Raw genomic sequence first — 23,583 nt, 5'->3', positions numbered from 1 at the left:
ATGCTTTAAATATATAAGAGCCAGTCAGAGGGAATGCTAGTTAGGGTGAATGAATACACTGAAATTTCCCTTCACACAACAGTGTTCCAGCTGGTGTGAACTGAACAGGGACTGGGGACTGACAGCCAAAAAGCAAACTATAAATAAAGAAAAGAATGCATGTTTAGGGCCACTGCCTGATAGTTTTTAGATGTTTTTTTTACTTGTCTGCTTTTCCACCTCTTGATTAGTGTGTGATTGTAAACTCAGAAGAAATCAAAATCAGTCAGGAGAAGGTAAGTCATATCAAGTCGACCGTGAAACGGTGACTTTTAACCTCAGCGCTGTCCTCATTAAGGAGCGTTCATACTAGGCCCGGTGGATTAAGTAGAGTGGGGTGGGACTGAGAACAAAATCAGCCAGCTGCTGTAATTCTCTTGTGCCTTTCAAACACAGTTTATATAGGGACAAGGCAGCTTGGATTTTCCTGCATTCCTCCATTAACCCAGTCAATGCACTCCCCTTTGCACTGGAAATATTATGGCATTGGTAAGTTCAATGCAAAAATGTAGGTAGGGTGAACATCTCTATGAACTGCTTTATACGTGAAGATCATTAATATATCGAGTACAATTAGGGATTGTAGGCAACATTTACAGCAAACATAAAGACAATAGTTCAGTACAATACAGAATTAGCATGACACCAAAAGATACAAGCAAAACAGTATAAGTCACAGGTGAGGTAGTAGACAAGTGACAGAAAATTCAGTTGCTGTGATCTCCTACCCATCTAGAGCCTTATTGGTTTGCCTATGGAGATGCCATTTGGCTACTTCCTCTACTTCAGCACCTTCAAGGAGCGATCTTATCATTTGATCTAAAAGTTATAAGTGATTCACTGGTTCATGACAGCATTGCATGCAGGCAATGAGAATGTCATGATATGGAGGCAGCTAGAACTCTGTAACCTCCTCATTTATACTTACCTTTTCTTTCCCTTTAACATTTGTGATGGTGATCTCATTATAAAAGGTACACTGGAGCCCAAGAAAACGGAAGTAGGTAATAAAATATCTATTTATTTAAAATATATGTATTCCATAAACCCTCAGGGTTATTGGGGGTGCCTTTCACAGGGCATTAAACATGGTCTGACACTTTGCAAGTTTGTTTTATAATGTCAAGTATAAACATCAACAGTAGGTAGAAATTAATTGATCCATTTTAATGTATGATTGATTGATTGATTGATTGAATGATTGAATGTAACCGTGTGGTAGCTAAGTAGTTAATAAAACGGATTGCAAGACTGCTTGAAAAAAAATCAGCTAAGCATTTAGTGACTGAGCTGAAACACAGCTCTCATATCTGAGAGGGGGTGGGGAAGGGAAAGTACAGTTCAATCCAAGAGAGTAACTCTGACTTTGGAGGTAGGACTTGTCTCTATGCCAAAAATAAAAACAGAGAAAGAGAGGCGAGTAGGAGGGAGGGGGGCTAGTACAGTTTGGGAGTAGCTACAGACTTTCAATTTTCTGTCAGCTTCTCTTTATTCCCCATTCATATTGCATTTCATCACACACATTTCTTAACTCATAGCTGCCATGCATTGCCAAACCACTAACCTAAAAACACACACAAAGTGTAGATCCATACCATACTGTTATATCAGAGCAATAGTCAAAATAATTGTGCATAGGAAGTATAAATTACAAGATAACAAGGCACAGTCAAAGTGTAGGAATCCCAGAAAACTTGTATAGAGTACATCAGCAAATCACAGCACTGAGTACATTAATGGAGAGCATGAATATGTGTGATAACAGAAAGTAACCAAATGTAGCAAAGTGTAAAGTATAACTCAATTTCTAGAAAGTGGCAATTATCATAGGTGATTTTTTACTCAACCCCAAAATTTTAGATATTTTTCAGTTGCGATGCAGCACATCTATTTCCTCATCAGGAAAATTTCCCAAAATAATACTACATCTACCAACCTTTATAATTGATGTCCATGTTCTATAAAGGCCAAAGTATACAGAGATGTAATTAAAATGGGACTATTCCATTTATTCCTAACTAGACCAAGCAAAATGCTAAGATCCATAATATAATGTCACATTACCCTTGTGCCCAAGTAATGATAGTGAAAACTCTGTCCTGTATGTAGAAAAGGGCTTATAAGCACCTTACATGCTGCTCTGTCAAGAAATCTCTGCTAAGCAGAATATCTGTGTAAGGACATCCATGCATTCACTATGATGAAGGCCTTGCTGACAGAGTAGGGCTAAGGTAAAAGCCACTCTACAAAAGGACAAAGACGGGCTACACAACTGATACAAAAAAAGCCACAAGAAAATGATGTCTCACCAGTTTTGCTTATTACAATCTTATAGAAAACGTAACAATCACTCCCGTTACATTATTGCACAAGGGCAAGAGAACATCTTAGATCAACATTTTCACAGTCCCACTGTACATCAGCAAGTACATTATTCAGTCATTTCCTAAAGCGATGTGATGAAGATCAGTTATTTTATAGGCCATTGTGAGGCGGCTTTCATAACCTGCAATTACTAAGCTTATTAATACCAACCTAAACAACTTTCACTAAGTAAAAATTTGTTGGCTGCGCACATTGAAAGCAATGCAGAAACTGATACATATTTAACTCCACCAAGAGGCTGTGAGCAGCAAGCAGCACACATCGCACAAAAAAATATCAGGGTTTCTTGTGGTGTAATACACATCACACAATGGTAAATACTGCCATTTATACTCAACATAAAAGTGGGGTGACATTGATTAAAAAGGGAACATACATGACAATTCATAGACAGCTCATTTCTGTCCCATTGATGCTTTAGTCCGCTGCATAATAAGCACTTACCTTAAATTAATCATTTAGTTATCCATCTGTGCTTCTGGATTAAAATGAAACTCTTATATAAAGTGTGACCTAATATGACATGCCTTCAACAGCAAGAAGGGACAGTAGAGTCTGATGAAGGTGCCTTAGAGGTGAGTAGCTAGCGCTCATATTTCTCATTCACATTTAAAGGGAATGTGTCGCAAATGAAACCTTTTTTTTTTTTTTTTTTTAAGTAATTTACTTATTTCTATTATATTTTTTAAGTTTTTTGCTGCATTTTTTTTTTCTTCCACAAGTTGGAAAGTATTAAAAATGAAATAATAATTTTGCATGTTTTCCTATGTTGGCCACCAGAGGGAGCACTTCCCAGAATTACAGCATGGTGAATAAGGCAAAGCAACCTAACTCACAGCTGCCGTAAATGTGGGAGGGAATCTCACACCCCCTCCCTATTTCTGGCTACAAGCCAGGAGAAGGTGTCATCAAATTGCTAAGCATTGTCCGGCTGGCATTTTGGGAGTGATTGTACAAATGGCAGCTGGTAGAAGCTATAAGACACACCAAAAGGCTAAGGGTATGTTCAAACGCTTACTAAAAAAACGTCTGAAAATACAGAGCTGTATTCAAATACACGCCGTGTGAACCTGTTAACTGAAAAGTAATTTACTTCACTTTCATCATTCTTAGGGTATGTGCACACACAAAATCAAAAACGTCTGAAAATACAGAGCTGTATTCAAATACACGCCGTGTGAACCTGTCAACTGAAAAGTAATTTACTTCACTTTCATCATTCTTAGGGTATGTGCACACACAAAATCAAAAACGTCTGAAAATACGGAGCTGTTTTTTAATCAAACTCACGTTTTTCGTGGCGTTTTTTTACGGCCGTTTTCTATAGAGTCAATGAAAAACAGCTCCAAAAACGTCCCAAGAAGTGACATGCACTTCTTTTTTGCGGGCGTCTTTTTACATGCCGTTTTTTGAAAATGAGTTGTAAAAAAACGCCCCGTCGGAACAGAACACCGTATTTCCCATTGAAATCAATGGGCAGAGGTTTGTAGGCGTTCTGCTTCCGATATTTCAGCAGTTTTTCTACGTTTACGACCCAAAAAACGGCTGAAAACACTACGTGTGCACATACCCTAAGGGTATGTTCACACGGCTTATTTTCAGCCGTTTTTCGGGCCGTAAAAATCGGAAGCAGAACGCCTCCAAACATCTGCCCATTGATTTCAATGGGGAATATGCCGTACTGTTCCGACGTGGAGTTGCTAAAAAAAAACGTCTGAAAATCAGGAGCAGTTTTCCCTTGAAAACAGCTCCGTATTTTCAGATGTTTTTGATTTTTTGTGTGCACATACCCTAAGAATGATGAAAGTGAAGTGAATGACTTTTCAAGTTTTTTTTGCGCATTTTAAGTGCCAAAAACCGAATTAAAAAAACTTGATTGCGCTTTTCATTTACATAATTGGTAAAGCGCGCTGTTAGTACATACAACACGCTTTTTTACACACGCGTTTTAAAAAAAGAAGTGTCAAGTCAATTCCATTGCACGTAAAACGTGCTAAATGCTCCCATAGTCAATGGGAGTCCTAATTATGCGTCAAAAAGCGCAAACAAAATGCGTCAAAAAACACGTGAAAAAAGCATCAAACACTTGATTAAGCTTCCATTTACATCAATAGGAAAGCGAGCCGTTTGTTTTTTACGCAAGCATTTTTTTAAAACGTGTTGCGTAAAAAAAGAACAGTGGGGTGGGGTTGTGTGTGGCGCAGTTGCATGTTTGGGGGAATCAGTGTGTGGGGGTGGGCGTGCTCGCCGCTGATTCTTCAAAACAGCCCTGCTGCGCCCGCACTCACGGCCCTGCTACGCCCGCACTCACAGCCCTGCTGCGCCCGCACTCACAGCCCTGCTGCGCCCACACTCACAGCCCTGTTGTGCACGCGCACACAGCTCTGCTGAGCGTGCACACACAAAGCGCTGCTGTGCGCGCACACACCCGCTGCCCTGCTGCGCGCGCGCACACAGCCCTGCTGCGCCCGCACTCACAGCCCTGTTGTGCACGCGCACACAGCTCTGCTGCGCGCGCACACACACAAAGCGCTGCTGCGCGCGCACACACAGAGTGCTGATGCGCGCGCACACACAGCTCTGCTACGCGGGCACACAGCTCTGCTACGCGGGCACACACAGCTCTGCTACGCGGGCACATACAGCTCTGCTATGCGGGCACACAGCTCTGTTGCACACAGACACACACACATAGTTACAGCAGGTGTGCGGGGGAAGGCCGAGAGAGGGGGGGTCGCGAGGGGAGGGCCGCGGGGGGGTCGCGAGAGGGGGGGCTGTGAGAGAGAGGGACAGACATACACACACACCTTACCTGCAGTGCGGCCGGTCTTCATAATGGCGCCGGCTTTCCCCCTACAAACCAGCTTCTGTGCTGGGTCGCTATGAACTGCGCTTGCGCAGTACAAAGCCAGATGGCAATGGACGGGAGCCATTCGTTATGTCCTATGCACTGTAGCTGCCGTATTCCATCTGTGTATGTGTCGTTAAGAGACACATACACAGATGAAATAAAACATGGCAGCCCCCAGTACAGTAAGAAAGTGTTAATAAAAAAAAAACATTGTGTGTGAAAAAATAGTCAATATAATATTTTATTAAATTAAAACACATAAATTAATAAAAATAAATAAATCAGGACACTGTCCCTTTAATATAAAACAACCTTTTCATACATAAAATAACTTAGGCCTTATGTACACGACCGTAAGGCCTTGTTCAAACAGAGTTTTTTGCAGGCGGAAAAATCTGCCTCAAAATTCCTTCAGGAATTTTGAGGCAGATTTTGACCTGCCTGCACGCTGTTTACCGCGTTTTTCACTTTCTCTGCCTCCCATTGATGTCAATGGGAGGTCAGAGACGGAAACGCCCGAAGATCGGGCATGTCGCTTCTTTTAAGAGTTCTTACTGTCCAGAAATACAGATCCGACGGCTACGGATACACATCCGTAGCCGCCCGTGCCGCAATTGCAGAAGAATAGGACATATTCTATATTTTGTGGATCATTTCGAGAGCCCGGACACACATCCATAAATATACGGAAAGGTGTCCGTGGCCAATAGAAATAAATGGGTACGCAATTTCATCCGTAATTACAAATGAAAACTACGGTCGTGTGAATGGGGCCTAACACTGGCACTAATCCTGCAGGTAATTCTTTTTTCTAAAATATATTGTTAGTCTTGTGTAAACCTGCCGCTAAAGTAACAAGATTATAGCTTGTCCGAGAGTTACAAAAATTAAACTAGCAGCAGCAAAGATCTTTGTTTTCTTTCCAGGAGCGATGGAAATGCAATACTTAACTGAGGCCAGTGATTGGATGCAGCGGTTAAGTGTCAGTATGACACGTCATCGTTCCTGAAAATTGAACATAGACCGGCAAGGGACGAACAGAGCATCGACACTGGAGCAGCGGGGGATTTAAAAGGTGAGTACTGTTTTTGTTTTGTTTTTATATTAGAAAATTTGTTGCTGCCAGTTTTATTTTTTTAACTCTCGGATAACACTTTTAAGGGACCAGTGGCATACCTAAGCAATGACAACCAATCTCAATTGTTTGTGGTGGGGGCTTATTCCTCCCTGCTATATGTGGATTCTAAATAGTGTGACACTGTCATAAACAGCAATTTAAAATGAAGGGTGTATTCACACTGTGTGGTGAAATCCAGTTTTTTGCTACAAACTTTGCATAGTTGTGGCAAAAGGCGCAATTTGACCACGCGGAGTGAATAGATGCTAACACGTATGTGGTTTTTCCATCAAGCCCAGGAGCCTATAGTGTCACCTGTATAGGAGAGGTAACAAAGCCCTACAGTTTACATTGAAATGTAAAATTATTTTTATAGCTTACCAGAAGTGATATATGAAATGGCATTGAGTGTACGTACGTATGTATGTGAAAATTGCTTTTAATAGCTTACCTCTATATTAAGTTATCAGTGTTTGAATTTAAAGGCCCAAAGCCCAAGGTTGCCCCTACGGCTAGGTTCTCATAACTACATATTCTGCCTGTGGTCTCTCCTTGTTTAGCCTCCTCACATAGACATAGTCACACATGCAAATACTATACCATTTGTTGCCATTAGAACCTAGCAGTAGTGCAGCCTCAGGCACAGAAGTTAGCTGTTAAAACCAGTTTTGACATTTTTTTAATGTACCCTAAAAGAAAATTGATATATTTCTTCTGGTAGGTTTCCTTAAATATTCTGGTCATTAAAAAGGTACTGCCTTTCACCAGGCTCAAATGTATGTTTCTTCTACAGTGGTGACGGTAACTTACATCAGCAGGGTAGCAGCACAAACTGTGTGCATTTATGTTACACAAATGATATGCACATATGACAAATATGTCTAAGTGTGGTAGTATTAGCGTTTTCAGATCTATAAAAGTTATACTTTGGCCTATGATTCCCCAATTATATCAAGACTTTCTAAGCTCCACTTAAAAATTCTGTCTTATCAATGCTTTGTTTGAACATCACATATACAAAAAATAATAAAATATATTTGTTTCCGAACGTAATGAACTTGCTCCATCAATACACTGTCGTTTAATAAAATGATTCTCTATTCAGCAACGGGCTTGTTTACTGGAAAATAAAAAGTTTGACTTTTTCCTTCTGAAAACCCATGCTGCTAATAATGTTACTGTCATTACTGAGCACTCTGCCTGTGTTATAAATTTCCTGCCCATTTAGAAATCTGAAGCTCAGTACATTCCCTTAGGTTCAGCCTGTCCCACAGATGAATGGGGTAATTGACTGAACCAGGGAATAAGTGGGAGGATTTTTGAAACCACAGGATATTCACAACAAGCACTCTGCACTGGAATACAAACCATACTCATTTTTTACCTTGTCCTCAATGTTGATGCCACTAATCTATAAAAAGAGCCTTCATTTATAATGGGCTTGAGTCCTGGAGTGTTTTTTTTTTTTTTCATTTGAGAACATCTGCTTTGCAATACTTTTTTTTGGACTATAGATTGTGTGGGAGTTTTCTGGATAAAAAGGAAAGCATAAATACGGCACATATTTGAAATATTAAATATACAAGCAGGCTCTATAGCTTCAGACCCCCAATCTGTAAGGCCCTGGTCACACATCGCTTTTATGAAGTGTATTTCGCAGTGTCTTACGCACAAAAATACGTATTAAAAAGATGCCCGTCTCAAATTTCCCATTGACTTAAATAGGTAAATGCGCTGCTAGTGCATATCGCGTGTTTCTTTTACACGTGTGTAATTAAAATACGCGAAGTGTAAAAAAACGCATGTCACTTCTTGGGACGTATTCTAGGGAAGAATACCTCTGTAATACTATGACGTACAGAGGCAACATACAACAGCACTCAGATCGCCTACGGTCTATAATACGGAACCATGGGTACACTGTGTGCTGCCGTAAGGCTCCGTGCATGCGGTCATGTTGTGTGGAAGGATAAACATTGGTATATATTGTAAATGCAAAAAGATTGTAGTCATCTCACTATATAATTCATATCATCAATTTTCCCTTGGAAAATGGTTCAACTATTTCTCTTTTCTTCTACTCTACCTTCAACTACATTGTTCTTATGGTTTGTCCGAACATCCCACAAAACATCATTTGTTCTCTCGGCCTGCTACAGTACATTACTCGATAAAACAAAAAGCTGTAGCATCTACACGAAGGTGTAGTGTCCTGATAACTACTTTATCATGTTTCCATTGTGCTCATTCTATTTTACCTGGATGTACGACATCAGACACAATTAATGATTTGGGAATATGTCATTTATGACTTTGTCCACCAGTTGGTTTACCTAAGTCTCGCTGCTTTCAATATAGTACAGAAGATCATTCATTCAAACATAATATGCCACTTTACTACACAATGGGAAGCCACATTTATCTGACCTTAATATGTACATATGAACATAGTCTTACTTAAAAACCAGGACGCAGCCAGCATCAGCCAAGCGCCCTCACAAAAGTGCATGCTTTGTTTATACGTGCAGACCAAGGCGGATCAATTTGGGGCAGTTAAAGTTAATCTTGTATATTTTGGCGCCTTTTTTCTGCCTGCTACTGTACTTAAAAAGTGCAGATCTTGTCTGTCCTGTCTCAAGTTCAATGGCAGCCTACTCTACAAGCAGCAGGAGAGGGGGAGGGGGAGACAGGCATGTTCAGTGCACTAATAATAATTCACATCACGCCACTTCAGCTTCGTGTCAAAGTAAAGACATAGCCCAACCCTCCAACCTGAGAGTTGCAACTATTCACAACTCCAGAACAGGTCAGGCACACATGCAGCTAAACATGTTGACCGCTAGCTGGGACTGGGACGCTGTCAGGAGATTACTACAATAGTGTGCTACAAGACAAAGCCTGCATTGTTTATACAATCAGATATATATATATATATATATATATATATATATATACACACATACACACACACACACACTGTGATGGCTTCTGTTTCTGTATACAGAATTCCTTAAATACTCAGTATTCAGCAATATCCTTATATTATCAATGTTGTTCCAAAACTAATCATAAATGATTGCAGTTTGGGGAGAATTTTGTAAGTGCCCCACCCTGGCTACATATCACGCCACAATACTTTCAAAATCACATTCCTTTCAGCACACTATGGCAATAGTAAAGAATACAATATTGACTTTACAAGCATTTTGACAGATACATTTCATAGCTGGCCGTAGACATAAGACATGAAGCTGGGCTGATTATTCATCCAATTGTACGATAGAATTAAAAACCATGTCACCAGAGGTAGTAGAGAGGAAAAATAAGAAAGAATCCACCTCTATTATAATGTTGTTTTACAAAACGTCAGGGCATGACTTGATCTGGTAATTTGCACAAACAAGTGACCAATTAATGGCCAACAATCGGAATGGCAAATTTTGTCACCAGTGTAAAGCCCACAACTGTATAGAATTCAATTTATAATCATATACGTATTTATGTTTTTGCTTCAGCTCCCACCATAATCTGAACCTTATCCTTTATTCCAAGAAGCTACTGCATACCCCCAGCTAAATTGACTTCAATATAGTCACAAAGTGGCTTTTATGAAAAATTGCTTCAATCACATAATAAATGCATGGCCATATATATATATATATATATATATATATATATATATATATATATATATATATATATATATATATATGAAACACACAGTAATTACCATGTAATGCTGCATAAATGATTGTATCACTCCACAGATAAGAAGTACGGTAACCTACAGAATGCTTGACAGGTGTAGCGCAGTAGGGATCATGTTCACAAGGACAGACAAGACAATCTGAAAACATAAACCACCAGGAGCACACACATATTACACATATAAATTGGGATAAATCCAATGTCTGACACACTTAAAAAAGGACATTCATAATACTAGGGTGGAAGCTTGCATTCTAGGTTGGAAAAGGAGAGGTTAATCTCCATCCATAGGTTATCATCAATGCTGTGTATTTATGGCAGGTATTACCCAGAGATAAGCCACACCTTCACATTCATAGTAAGGGAACTCCAAAGCCTGGTAAACAGTAAGAAATGACATCAAACACATAGAAATACACTTAAATGGGTTAAACAAGGATATAGCCGCTCAGAGTTGTGGCATGTAGAAATCTTGTAAGTACATTGCATGCAGCAAACAATAAACACGCGTGTTAATAGCTGCCCTATAATAATAATAATAATAATAATAATAACAACAATACTAATAATAATATTAAGATGCTGCGTGGAAAGTAAAGGTTGCTGCAGAGTACAGCCAGTTTCCATGTGTCCTCTGCCAGAATGAGGTGGGAAGTCTTGCGGCAGGATGTGTGCCAAGTTCAGCACTCTTGGACGCAAGCTCCATCCACTGATTGCTGGCAGAGACGTGTGACCCACATCCACATGCTGCCAAAAAAGCACAAGACAAACAAGCGGCACTTCTAGCTCATCCCACAACAAGCCATGTCACTGAAATGGTATTACTGGGCCGGGAGCTACTGTCCCGGCACAAAGCCACACACTCACACACATCACTAAAAGCACGATACACCTTGTACTCTTACATGCAAACCTACTAGTCATAGGCCAATACACGTGTATGGAAAACGTCCAAGGCACATACCATTGCACTGTACTGCATTAACTTATAGGGATCCAGCACAGGCGCGGTGGCTTCACATTTCTTAGGTAACAGTGACAGTCTCTGGCATGGGCTGGGGATTTATTAGAAGATCGGACTCCTAGGAGTGACTGCAAGTCTTATGTGAGCTGCTATGTGTTTGTTCATAGGATGCTTTTTATATTGAAATACGTGTAAGAAATAAGGAGCACAGCCCGAAAAATAATAACGTCTTGGCAGAGGGCAGGACGATGAATTCAAAGTACAAGGCAGTAAAGGCAGCCTGAGTGCCTGCTGTGCCTAGAGCTGTACTTGCAGTGCTGCACTCCTGGAGGGTGGCTTGAACGCGGTCCAGGAGAGGCTGATCCCGTTTTTTTGGAGCTGGGCTGGTCTGTGAGTGCTGTTGGCAGGGTTTTCCTCTCTTTCCCCTGTGTGTCTCCCTGGCCCCCCTGTCAGTCTGGCTCTGCTCTGCACATCAGGCAGCTCATAGCACACTCGGCTCTGCACTTGGACGATTTCCACCTCTTGCTGATTGGACGGGAAGGCGGCGGCTCCCTACTCACCCTTCCCACCTTCTCCTCTCCTCCCTATTCTGCCAGCTCCCTCCTTCTACACTCCAGCTGTCCCTGCCCTCCCACCCTTTTCTAAGAACTTCCCCTCCATCCTCCCTACTTCACTTGCCTTCTGCAGTTACTCCCACCCTAGAAATATTGCATTCCTGCTCTCCTCTCAAATCATTTTTCTTTCTTTCTTTCTTTCTTTCTTTCTTTCTTTCTTTCTTTCTTTCTTTCTTTCTTTCTTTCTTTCTTTCTTTCTTTCTTTCTTTCTTTCTTTCTTTCTTTCTTTCTTTCTTTCTTTCTTTCCTTTCTTTTTCTTTCCTTTCTTTCTCTTTCCTTTCTTTCTCTTTCCTTTCTTTCTCTTTCCTTTCTTTCTCTTTCCTTTCTTTCTCTTTCCTTTCTTTCTCTTTCCTTTCTTTCTCTTTCCTTTCTTTCCATAATTACTCACATCAGTACATGTCATTAATGGGGATCACAATCTAATTTCTCAGTTCCAAATTTTTAAACCACAAAATCCTCCGCTCCATGAAGCATTTCAATGCTTGTTGGTAAAGGAGCACAGATTTAAAGAAATGAAACATTTTTTTCCCAGGGAAAATTGTTTCCATCTTTATAAATATTGTTCACTTGCATTTCCCCACACATCATTTCTGAGAGGAGAGTTAAGTAAACACCATGATAGTAGCATTTACCGCTACCAAATGAGAAGGAATGTAAAGCACGTCAGATAAATGTCCTGATTGATGGAAGTCATTTCCATCGGTTGGAAGCAATTGTTTTAGTTCCATTAAGATTATAGTTAGTGATCGTTATTTTTGCTTGGATCATTAACAATAATCGTGACGTATATAACCTGCTTTTAGAAGTTAGATAACCTAAGCATGTGTTAGAGGAAAAAAAGGAGTTATTACAATGTTAGTAAACTTGTAATTTAACCCTCCAAGGCTGCAATCTATCTATGTAACAAATATGAACAGTTACATTAATAAATAAGATATATATTATGAACCTCTCCCCTAGTCTCCACACAATTCTTACTAACCATTTGTAGATAATGACCTTGTATGAAAAGAGGATTTAAAAAAATCCTGGGTGGTTGCATGTTTCTGGTTCGTAACAATATATGCCTTCCTGTGTAATGTAATCCATCTCTGCCTCTGGCTTAACTTTCCCTTACTGCACCCCTGTCCACTTATAATTCCCTAAACTTGGGAAGCTCAGCTCTTGGCTTCCTCCTTGTGGCTATGAAAAATAGGAAGGGGAGGGTGGATTTTCTGGGGACATAGTTATAGTCTGGATTAGCCTGCCTGGGAAAAGGAGGGGGGGAGGCATAAAAGCTGTTCTCCATATTTATGAGCAGACAACCAATAGACAAGAGAAGTGTATAGCAAGAAGTCTAGTCTGGTGAGAGACCCAGACAGGTCAAAGGACCCTGAAATCAGCACATGATGCCAATTGAATCAGTCCCTTTTTCTAGCAGAATGTGTCTGGCACGTCAGTGTCTGTAGCTCTAAGAGCGCAGCTCAGTGTTTTAGATTTCATTGGGAGGGGTCCTGAAGATATCTGTTCTTTCACCCAATTACAAATTCAGTGCTGCAAGAGCATATACTTACAAAGTCATTTCAAATTGGTTGTCACCTCCTTCTTGTCTTTTCCATCATACTTGTTTTGCACTTTAACAATGATAATAATCATCATAATAATATGAAACTTTTTTCATATAGCGCCAACATATTCCACAGTACTTTACAATCAGGAAAACAGTAAACATAAAAGTGAGAAATGAAAAGGTGACATTTAAAGTGTAACTCCGATCTCAGAATGATGTAAAACAAATAGTAAGATCTAATTACCCATTGCAAAACAAATAAAACGACATCCATATTGTGCTACCTACATTGTTTTTTTCCACAGATATACCGTTAGGTCCAGAATTATTTGGACAGTGACACAAGTTTTGGCATTTTAGTAGTTTACCAAAACATATTGAAGATACAGTTATATAATCAATATGGGCTTAAAGTGCAGACTCTCAGCTTTAATTTGAGGGTATTCACATCCTAATTTGAGGAAGGGTTTAGGAATTACAGCTCTTTAACCCCTTCAAGACCAAGCTATTTTTGGCCTTCAGGACCAGACCCATTTTTTCAAATCTGACATGTGTCACTTTATGTGGTAATAACTCTGGAATGCTTTTACCTATCCAAGCGATTCTGAGATTGTTTTCTCGTGACATATTGTACTTTAGGTTAGTGAAAAAATTTGGTCGATAAATTTATTGCTTATTTGTGAAAAACACCAAAATGTAGAGAAAATTTGAAGAAATTATGATTTTTCTCATTTTAAATGTATCTGCTTGTAAAACAGATAGTAATACCACACAAAATAGTTACTAATTAACGTTTCCCATATGTCTGCTTTATGTTTGCATCGTTTTTTGAACGTCCTTTTATTTTTCTAGGACGTTACAAGACTTAGAACTTTAGCAGCAATTTCTCATATTTTTAAGAACATTTCAAAAGGCTATTTTTTTCAGGGACGAGTTCAGTTCTGAAGTGGTTTTGAGGGCCTTATATATTAGAAACCCCCATAAAACACCCCATTTTGAAAACTGCACCCCTCAAAGTATTCAAAACAGCATTCAGAAAGTGTTTCAACCCTTTAGGCGTTTCACAGGAATTGAAGGAAAGTAGAGGTGAAATTTACAAATTTCATTTTTTTTTACAAAATTCATTTGTAATACATTTTTTTTCTGTAACACAGAAGGTTTTACCAGAGAAATGCAACTCAATACTTATTGCCCAGATTCTACAGTTTTTAGAAATATCCCACATGTGGCCCTTGTGTGCTAATGGACTGAAACACAGGCCTCAGAAGCAAAACAGCACCTAGAGGATTTTGGGGCCTCCATTTTTTAGAATATATTTTAGGCACCATGTCAGGTTTGAAGAGGTCTTGTGGTGCCAAAACAGTGGAAACCCCCAAAAGTGACCCCATTTTTGAAACTACACCCCTCAGGGAATTTATCTAGGGGTATAGTTAGCATTTTGAGCCCACAGGTTTTCTGCAAAATTTATTCGAATTAGTCTGTGAAAATGAAAATCTACTTTTATTGTGGAAAAACGTATAATTTTTGAATTTTTGCAAGGAATAAAAGGAGAAAAAGCACCCCAACAATTTTAAAGCAATTTCTCATGATTACAGAAATACCCCACATGTGGTAATAAGTTGCTGCTTCGACCCACGGCAGTGCTCAGAAGGGAAGGAGCGCCATTTGGATTTTGGAGCACTGATTTTACTGGAATATTTTTCGGTGCCGTGTCGTGTTTGCAACGCCCTGGAGGGACCTAAACAGGGGAAACCCCCCAAAAGTGACTCAATTTTGGAAACTATTCCCCTCAAGGAATTTTTCTAGTGGTATAGTTGGCATTTTGACCCCACAGGTTTTTTGCTGAATTTATTGGAATTAGTCTGTGAAGATGAAAATAGACTTTTTTTCTGAAAAAACATAGAATTTTCTAATTTTTATAAGGAATAAAGGAGAAAAAGCACCTCAACATTTGTAAAGCAATTTCTCCTGATTACGGCAATACCCGATATGTGGTAATAAACTGCTGTTTGGGCCCACGGCAGGGCTCAGAAGGGACGGAGCACAATTTGGATTTTGCAGCTCAGATTTTGCTGAATTGGTTTCTGGGGGCCCTGTCGCATTTGCAGAGCCCCTGAAGTACCAGTATAGTAGAAATTCCCCAGGTGTGATCCCATTTTGGAGACTATACCCCTCAAAGAATTAAATTAGAGGTGTAGTGAGCATTTTGATCCCTCAGGTGTTTTACAGATTTTATTAGAATTGGGCTGTGAAAATGAACATTTTTTTTTTTTCCAATAACCTATAGATTTAGCTCAGAATTTTTCATTTACACAAGCAATACAGGAGAAGAGACACCCCAAAATGTGTGACAAAATTTCTCCTGAATAGGGAAGTACCCCATATGTGGTTGTAAACTGCTATTTGGACACACAGCAAGAGTCTAAAGGGAAAAAGTGCAATTTCGTTTTTGGAGTGACTCCATGTTGCATTGCGCTGAGGTACCAGTACAGTGAAAACCCCCGAGAAGTGACCCCATTTGGGAAACTTCACCCCTCAAGGAATTAATCTAGAATTGTAGTGAGCATTTTAACCCCAAAGGTTTTGTAGAAATTAGTGCACAGTGGATGTTGCAGATTTAAAATTGCCATTTTCCACATATATGCTATTTCAGTGCCCAATGTGTTGTGCCCAGCTTGTACCACCGTAGACACACACCCCATAAATTATTGTTAAGCGGTTCTCCAGAGTACAGTAATACCCCATATGTGGTCATAAACTTCTGTTTGGGCACACTGCCAGGCCCAGAAGGAGCGCCATTTGGCTTTTGGAGCGCAGATATTGCTTGGTAGTAGTTTTGTTTAGTGTTTTACTGGTGTTTCAGCTTATAATATGGGGGCATATGTAAGCTGGGCGGAGTGCATCAGGGTATATGTTAGCTGGGTGGAGTGTATCAGGGTATATGTAAGCTGTGCGGAGTACATCAGGATATATGTAAGCTGGGCGGAGTACATCAGGATATATGTAAGCTGGGCGGAATACATCAGGGTATATGTAAGCTGTGCGGAGTAGATCAGGGTATATGTAAACTCTGTGCGGAGTACATCAGGGTATATGTAAGCTGTGCGGAGTACATCAGGGTATATGTAAGCTGGGCGGAGTACATCAGGGTATATGTAAGCTGGGCGGAGTACATCAGGGTATATGTAAGCTGGGCGGAGTGCATCAGGGTATTTGTTAGCTGTGCGGAGTACATCAGGGCATATGTAAGCTGGGCGGAGTGCATCAGGGTATATGTTAGCTGGGTGGAGTGCATCAGGATGTATGTAAGCTGTGCGGAATGCATCAGGATATATGTAAACTGGGCGGAGTACATCAGGGTATATGTAAGCTGGGCGGAGTTCATCAGGGTATATGTTAGCTGGGCGGAGTGTATCAGGATATATGTAAGCTGTGCGGAGTACATCAGGGTATATGTAAGCTGTGCGGAGTACATCAGGGTATATGTAAGCTGTGTGGAGTACATCAGGGTATATGTAAGCTATGTGGAGTACATCAGGGCATATGTAAGCTGGGCGGAGTACATCAGGGTTTATGTAAGCTGTGCCGAGTACATCAGGGTATTTGTTAGCTGGGTGGAGTACGTCAGGGTATATGTAAACTGGGCGGAGTGCAACAGCTCATAATAGGATGATGTAATAATGGGGTAAATGAATAATAAAATTTTCCATGGATAGTGACGTACGCTTTGAACCAATCCTTTATGCACAGGCCGGATTTTTGGGTGCAGGAGTCGCACTTCTAAAGGGTGTCCGTGGTATTGTACAAAATATCCGCACTCCAGCATTGTCTAATCTTTGACGTCACTAGCCCCACATGTAGCACAGACTCCAAAATGTCATAGTTTCCGCTGCATTTACAGGGTCTACCAATGGGGGCTGCAAATGATGACGTGGGGTTTTAGGTGAAGAACTGCTGCACATATAAATTAGTCTGTGCCGTCGTTTTGCATTATTGCGTTCCAAGAGTCATAACTTTTTATTTTTCCGTTGACGAGCTGTGTGAGTGCTTGATTTTCATGGGATGAGCTGTCGTTTTTATTAGTATCATTTTGGGGTAAATGTGATAATGTGATCAGTTTTTATTAAATTTTTTGGGGGGTGAGGTGACCAAAAAACAGAAATTCTCTCGCTGTTTTTTTTAATCAATTTTTAACAGCGTTCTCTGTGCAGCATAAACAACATGTTTGCTTTATTCTGCGGTTCGATACGATTATGGCAATACCAAATTTATATAGTTTTTATATGTTTTACTACTTTTACACAATAAAAACCCTTTTTATAAATAAAATGTTTTAGTGTCACCATCTCCTGAGAGCCATAACTTTTGTATTTTTATGTCGATGGAGCTGTGTTAGGGCTTGTTTTTTGCGTGACACACTGTAGTTTTTATTTGTACCATGTTTGGCTACGCGCGACTTTTTTATTCCATTTTATTGGAAACAACGTGACCAAAAAAGGAAATTGTGGCATTGTTTTTTATTGTATTTTTTTACGGTGTTCACCGTGCGGGATAAATAACATTATATTTTTATAGGTCACGCCGATACGAACGCGGCGATACCTATTATTATGTCTAGTTTTTGTCTTTTTTTTCAATTTTTTTCTAATTATAAAGGGCTTGATCAGGGAAACAAGGAGATTATTGTTTTTATTACATAAAACTTGTATTTATTTATTTATCTAAAACTTTTTTTAACCTTTTTTTTTACTTTTTATTTTACACATACTAGGGGACTGGAAGATCTGATCTTCTGATCCCCAGTACAATACACTGCACTACTTCTGTAGTGCAGTGTATTATAACTGTCATTTTATAACTGACAGTTGAGCCTATTACGTCCTGCCTCGGGCAGGACCTAATAGGCTCCCGTACCTGACAACCAGGAAGCCCCCTCCCTCTGTATCAATCACTTAAATGCCGCTGTCGCTATTGACAGCGGCATTTGAGGGGTTAAATGGCGGCGATTGGACATAACAGTGATCGCCGCCGTTGCAGCGGGATTTCAGCTGTATATTACAGCCGACACCCGCTGAGGATGAAGCGCGCACAGCTCCTGTGCCTGTTTCATCCTCAGGGCGTTACTGTACGCCCATTTGCGGGAACGAGCCGCTAAAAAGGACGTACAGTAACGCCCATTTGCGGGAAGGGGTTAATATGTAGCTGCCTCTTTTTCAAGGGACCAAAGGTAATTGGACAATTATCTCAAAAGCTATTTAACCCGTTAGTGACCGGCCTATAGTGTTTCTACGTCGGTCACTAACGGGCCTTATTCCGATGCCATAGACTTTTTACGTCGCTGCATCGGAATAAGTAAACAGAGAAGGGAGCCGTCAAATCTCCCTTCTCTCAGCTGCCAGACGTAGCTGAGGGCTGGGGGCGTCCCTGCTCTGCCGGGTGAGATCGATATTAGTATCGATCTCACCCGTTTAACCCCTCAGATGCGGTGCTCAATAGCGTGCACCGCATCTGAGTGGTTTTGGAGAGAGGGAGGGAGCTCCCTCTCTCATCCCACCGACACCCGGCGATAAGATCGCCGAGTGTCTGTGTCTCCAATGGCAGCCGGGGGCCTAATAAAGGCCCCCAGGTTTGCCTGTAGTGAATGTCTGCTAGGTCAAACGGACAGGCAGTAATACACTGCGATACAAAAGTATTGCAGTGTATTATAATAGCGATCGGAGAATCGCATATTAAAGTCCCCTAGTGGGACTAGTAAAAAAGTTTTAAAAAAGTTTAATAAAGTTAATTAAAAAAAAGTGAAAAAAATAATGAAAAACCCACTTTTCCCCTTACAAACTGCTTTACTATTTAAAAAAAAAACAAAATAAAGTAAAAAACTACGCATATTTGGTATCGCCACGTCCGTAACGACCCCGACTATAAATCTATTACATTATTTTACCCACACGGTGAATGCCGTAAAAAAATAAATAAAGAACTATGGGAAAATTGCTGTTTTCTGTGAATCCTGACGTAAAACAAATGTGATAAAAAGTGATCAAAAAGTCGCATCTACTCCAAACTGGTACCAATAAAAACTACAAGTCTTCCCACAAAAAAAAAAGCCCTCATACAACTGCATCGGCGGAACAATAAAAAAAGTTATGGCTCTTCAAATATGGAGACACAAAAACAAATAATTTTGAAAAAAAAGTGTTTTTACTGTGTAAAAGTAGTAAAACATACAAAAACTATACAAATTTGGTATCGTTGTAATCGTAACAACCCGCTGAATAAAGTTATTGTGTTATTTATACCACATGGTAAACGGCGTAGATTTAGGACGCGAAAAAGAGTGGCAAAATTTCCGTTTTTTTTCTATTCCCCCCCCCCAAAAAAAAAGTTAATAAAAGTTAATCAATAAATAATATGTACTTCAAAATGGTGCTATTAAAAAATACAACTTGTCCCGCAAAAAAACAAGACCTTAGACAGCTATATCGACGCAATAATAAAAAAGTTATAGCTCTTGGAATGCGAAGATGGAAAAACGTAAAAAATGGCTTGGTCATTAAGGTTTAAAATAGGCTCGTCATTAAGGGGTTAATGGGCTGCATGGGCTATTCCCTTGTTAATCCATCATCAATTAAGCAGGTAAAAGGTCTGGAGTTGATTCCAGGTGTGGCATTTCCATTTGGAAGCTGTTGCTGTGAACCCGCAACATGAGGTCAAAGGAGCTCTCAATTCAAGTGAACAGGCTGAAAAAAAATGAAGAAATCCATCAGAGAGATAGCACAAATGTTAGGAGTGGCCAAATCAACAGTTTGGTACATTCTTGAAAAAAAAGAGCGCACTGGTGATCTTGTGAACTCCAAAAGGCCTGGACGTCGACAGAAGACAACAGTGGTGGATGATCGCAGAATCCTTTTTATGGTGAAGAAAATCCCTACACAACATCTACCCAAGTGAACACTCTCCTGGAAGTAGGTGTATCAGTAGCTAAGTCTACCATAAAGAGAAGACTTCATGAGAGCAAATACTGAGGGTTCACCACAAGGTGCAAACCATTGATCAGCCTCAAAAATAGAAAGGCCAGATTAGACTTTGCCAAACAACATTTAACCGGTTAAGGACTAGGCTGTTTTACAGCTAAATGACCAGAGCAAATTTCACAATTTTGCTATTTGCTTCTTTAAAGGACGATAACTCTGCAGGTGAATAAAGTTAATTTTTGAATTTTACACTCTTTTTAAAGGACAGATAGGGCTTTGTTTTAGTGGCATTTGTCAGTATACATAATTTTTTGTTTTTTCTCTAAAGTGGACAAAATTGGAAAAAAATGCAAGAATTTAGCAATTGCGTCAGTTTATAATAGCATTTTTCACACACAGTATAGACCACGGACAAAATTCATCTCATTTCACATTCTTCCACTTGTCCCGTGCATGGGGATAACAAATATGTGTGCTTTATTCACTCTGCGGGCATGTGCCAGGGCTTGGCATAAAAGGAGGCTTTTTGGCCTTTTCGGTTCAGGAATTCTGCTCTTGATTTTATAGCAGCATTCGGTTTTCTGGGGGGGCCTAATGCTGCTGAAAGTTTAGAAACACCCCATAAATGACTTAATTCACACAAGTAGACCCCACAAGGGTTTCTTCAAGGGGTTTATCATATTTTTAGAAAGTCCAGTTTTCTTCTGAAAGTTTCTTGAATTAGATGGAACAAAAAAAAATTATAATTTTTTTTGCAAATGTGTCAGTTTATGCCAGCATTTTTCACACACAGTATAGACCACGGACAAAATTCATCTCCTTTCACATTCTGCCACTTCTCCTGTGCATGGGGATACCAAATATGTGTGCCTTATTTATCAAGAAAAAAAAAAATGATCCAGCGCTGAGTCGTACTTTGGATTTAAAAAGGAAGCAGTATTCCCACCTTTATTGGGGTATTGAAATAAAATTGAAGGGAGACGCAGTCCCAAGACGTGTGTGAATAGTAGGCGGTTTGCCCTGGCCTACGCGTTTCAAGCACGAGCTGTGCTCTTACTCATGGCAAAAATAATTGTTGCCATGAGTAAGAGCACAGCTCGTGCTTGAAACGCGTAGGCCAGGGCAAACCGCCTACTATTCACACACATCTTGGGACTGCGTCTCCCTTCAATTTTATTTCAATACCCCAATAAAGGTGGGAATACTGCTTCCTTTTTAAATCCAAAGTACGACTCAGCGCTGGATCATTTTTTCTTTTCTTCTATTTGCATACCGCAAGCCGTAGCGGGGATCCGAGCGGAGAGTCTGGAGACGCATCAAACTGGTGAGCTGGAGGTTTCCTCCCTTCTTTACTGTTGCCTTATTTATCCCATAGAGATATAGAACGGCTTACGATAGAAGAAGCTTATTTCACAAATCGCCTTTTTTCAATGCTGGTTTTACAAAACTCAACAGAGTAATCTATAACTCTTCCAAAATATCTGCTCTTAAAGCAGAAATCCCAAAATATTCATCTAGGGTTATAATGGGAATTTTTTTTTTTGGGGTTTCCTAAAATAAGAAATTGCAGGTTTATGCAAATGGAGCTCTCCAAGAGATGCAAATGCCTAAACAGGGGCACACTGGAATAAAAATTATCGCAGTACAGGTGGTACCCCTAGTGAAGCAGAGGCTGATTATCTCCCACACTATCTTACTGCTGGTGGAAAGATCAGGGGGGCATCCAGGAACATTTATTGTGTGGTCCCGCCCTTCATAAATTCTGAAGGAGGTGGTATATCCTGACCCGCTTTCACACAATTTGTAAAGCTTAACGCCATATCTTGCCCTTTTGGAAGGTAGATATTGGCAAAAGCTAAGTCTTCCAGATTCAACCAAATGCAGCAAGGTTGATTGGACGTCGCTTCACAGTACAGATGGTCAATGACCCAAAACATACAGCGAAAGCAACCCAGGAGTTTTTAAGGCAAAGAAGTGGAATATTCTGCAGTGGCCAGGTCAATAACCAGATCTCAACACGATCGAGCATGCATTTCACTCGCTTAAAGAGGCTCTGTCACCAGATTTTGCAACCCCTATCTGCTATTGCAGCAGATAGGCGCTGCAATGTAGATTACAGTAACGTTTTTATTTTTAAAAAACAAGCATTTTTGGCCAAGTTATGACCATTTTTGTAGTTATGCAAATGAGGCTTGCAAAAGTCCAAGTGGGTGTGTTTAAAAGTAAAAGTCCAAGTGGGCGTGTATTGTGTGCGTACATCGGGGCGTTTTTAATACTTTTACTAGCTGGGCGCTCTGAAGAGAAGTATCATCCACTTCTCTTCAGAACGCCCAGCTTCTGACAGTGCAGATCTGTGACGTCACTCACAGGTCCTGCATCGTGTCGGCCACATCGGCACCAGAGGCTACAGTTGATTCTGCAGCAGCATCAGCGTTTGCAGGTAAGATCGACTTACCTGCAAACGCTGATGCTGCTGCAGAATCAACTGTATTAAAAACGCCCCGATGTACGCACATAATACACGCCCACTTGGACTTTTACTTTTAAACACACTTTTGCAAGCCTCATTTGCATAACTACAAAAATGGTCATAACTTGGCCAAAAATGCTCGTTTTTTAAAAATAAAAACGTTACTGTAATCTACATTGCAGCGCCTATCTGCTGCAATAGCAGATAGGGGTTGCAAAATCTGGTGACATAGCCTCTTTAAGACAAAACGTAAGGCAGAAAGACCCACAAACAAGCAACAACTGAAGACCGCTGCAGTAAAGGCCTGGCAAAGCATCACTGCCCCTGAGACATCACCCAAGTTTCAAATACACCAAGTAGAGGACCGGCATCCAGGTATGCTCTTGAGTTTATAGTCTAATTGTGTTAAACATACCTTATTAACCCATATTACATAACAAGCTGCTTTGGTCAGTTAGTAAGGGGGCTCTGAACCTATATTAGGCTTCGTTCACATCTGCGCTAGGGCTCCGTTCCGACGTTCCGTTAGAGCTTTCCGTCGGAACGGATCCTTGACAGAAGAAAACCGTTTGTCTCCGTTGTGCAAGCTTCCATCGTTTTGACGGAATCAGTAGCGTAGGTGGGAAGGTAAAACCCACAACAACTAGCAGATGTTGCGATTTGTGCAGCGGAAAAGCTGCGATTCCGCTGCGAAAAATGCACCTCAGAAAAAAATGAATCTTTTTTTGTTTTTTACGTGCAGTTTTCCGCAGCATACAACCCGGCAGAAAAACTGCACCACAATTTGGTGCGTTTTTTTGGCCAGCATTCCCTACGGCGCCTAGGGCAGATACGCGATGTACTTTTACGCAGTGTATTCGCACTGTGTGAACACAGCCTAATTCCGCACCATTTCCGTTCCATGTCCAGGAGGCC

At 40.4% G+C, this 23,583-nt stretch overlaps 1 protein-coding gene across 1 annotated transcript in view; it reads right to left on the bottom strand.

The window, feature by feature from the left end:
- Positions 1-11,542, bottom strand: part of NFIB (nuclear factor I B) — a 194,765-nt gene extending 183,223 nt beyond the window's left edge. Inside the window, exon 1 of the mRNA XM_075826742.1 lies at positions 11,065-11,542. Coding sequence (XP_075682857.1) covers positions 11,065-11,082 — 18 coding nt within the window. The 5' untranslated portion in view covers positions 11,083-11,542. The remainder of the gene's footprint in view (positions 1-11,064) is intronic.
- Positions 11,543-23,583: the final 12,041 nt, after the last annotated feature.

The sequence above is a fragment of the Rhinoderma darwinii genome, chromosome 1, assembly GCF_050947455.1.
Source record: "Rhinoderma darwinii isolate aRhiDar2 chromosome 1, aRhiDar2.hap1, whole genome shotgun sequence".
Lineage (NCBI taxonomy): Eukaryota > Metazoa > Chordata > Amphibia > Anura > Rhinodermatidae > Rhinoderma > Rhinoderma darwinii.
This window is presented reverse-complemented; position numbering and strand designations above follow the sequence as displayed.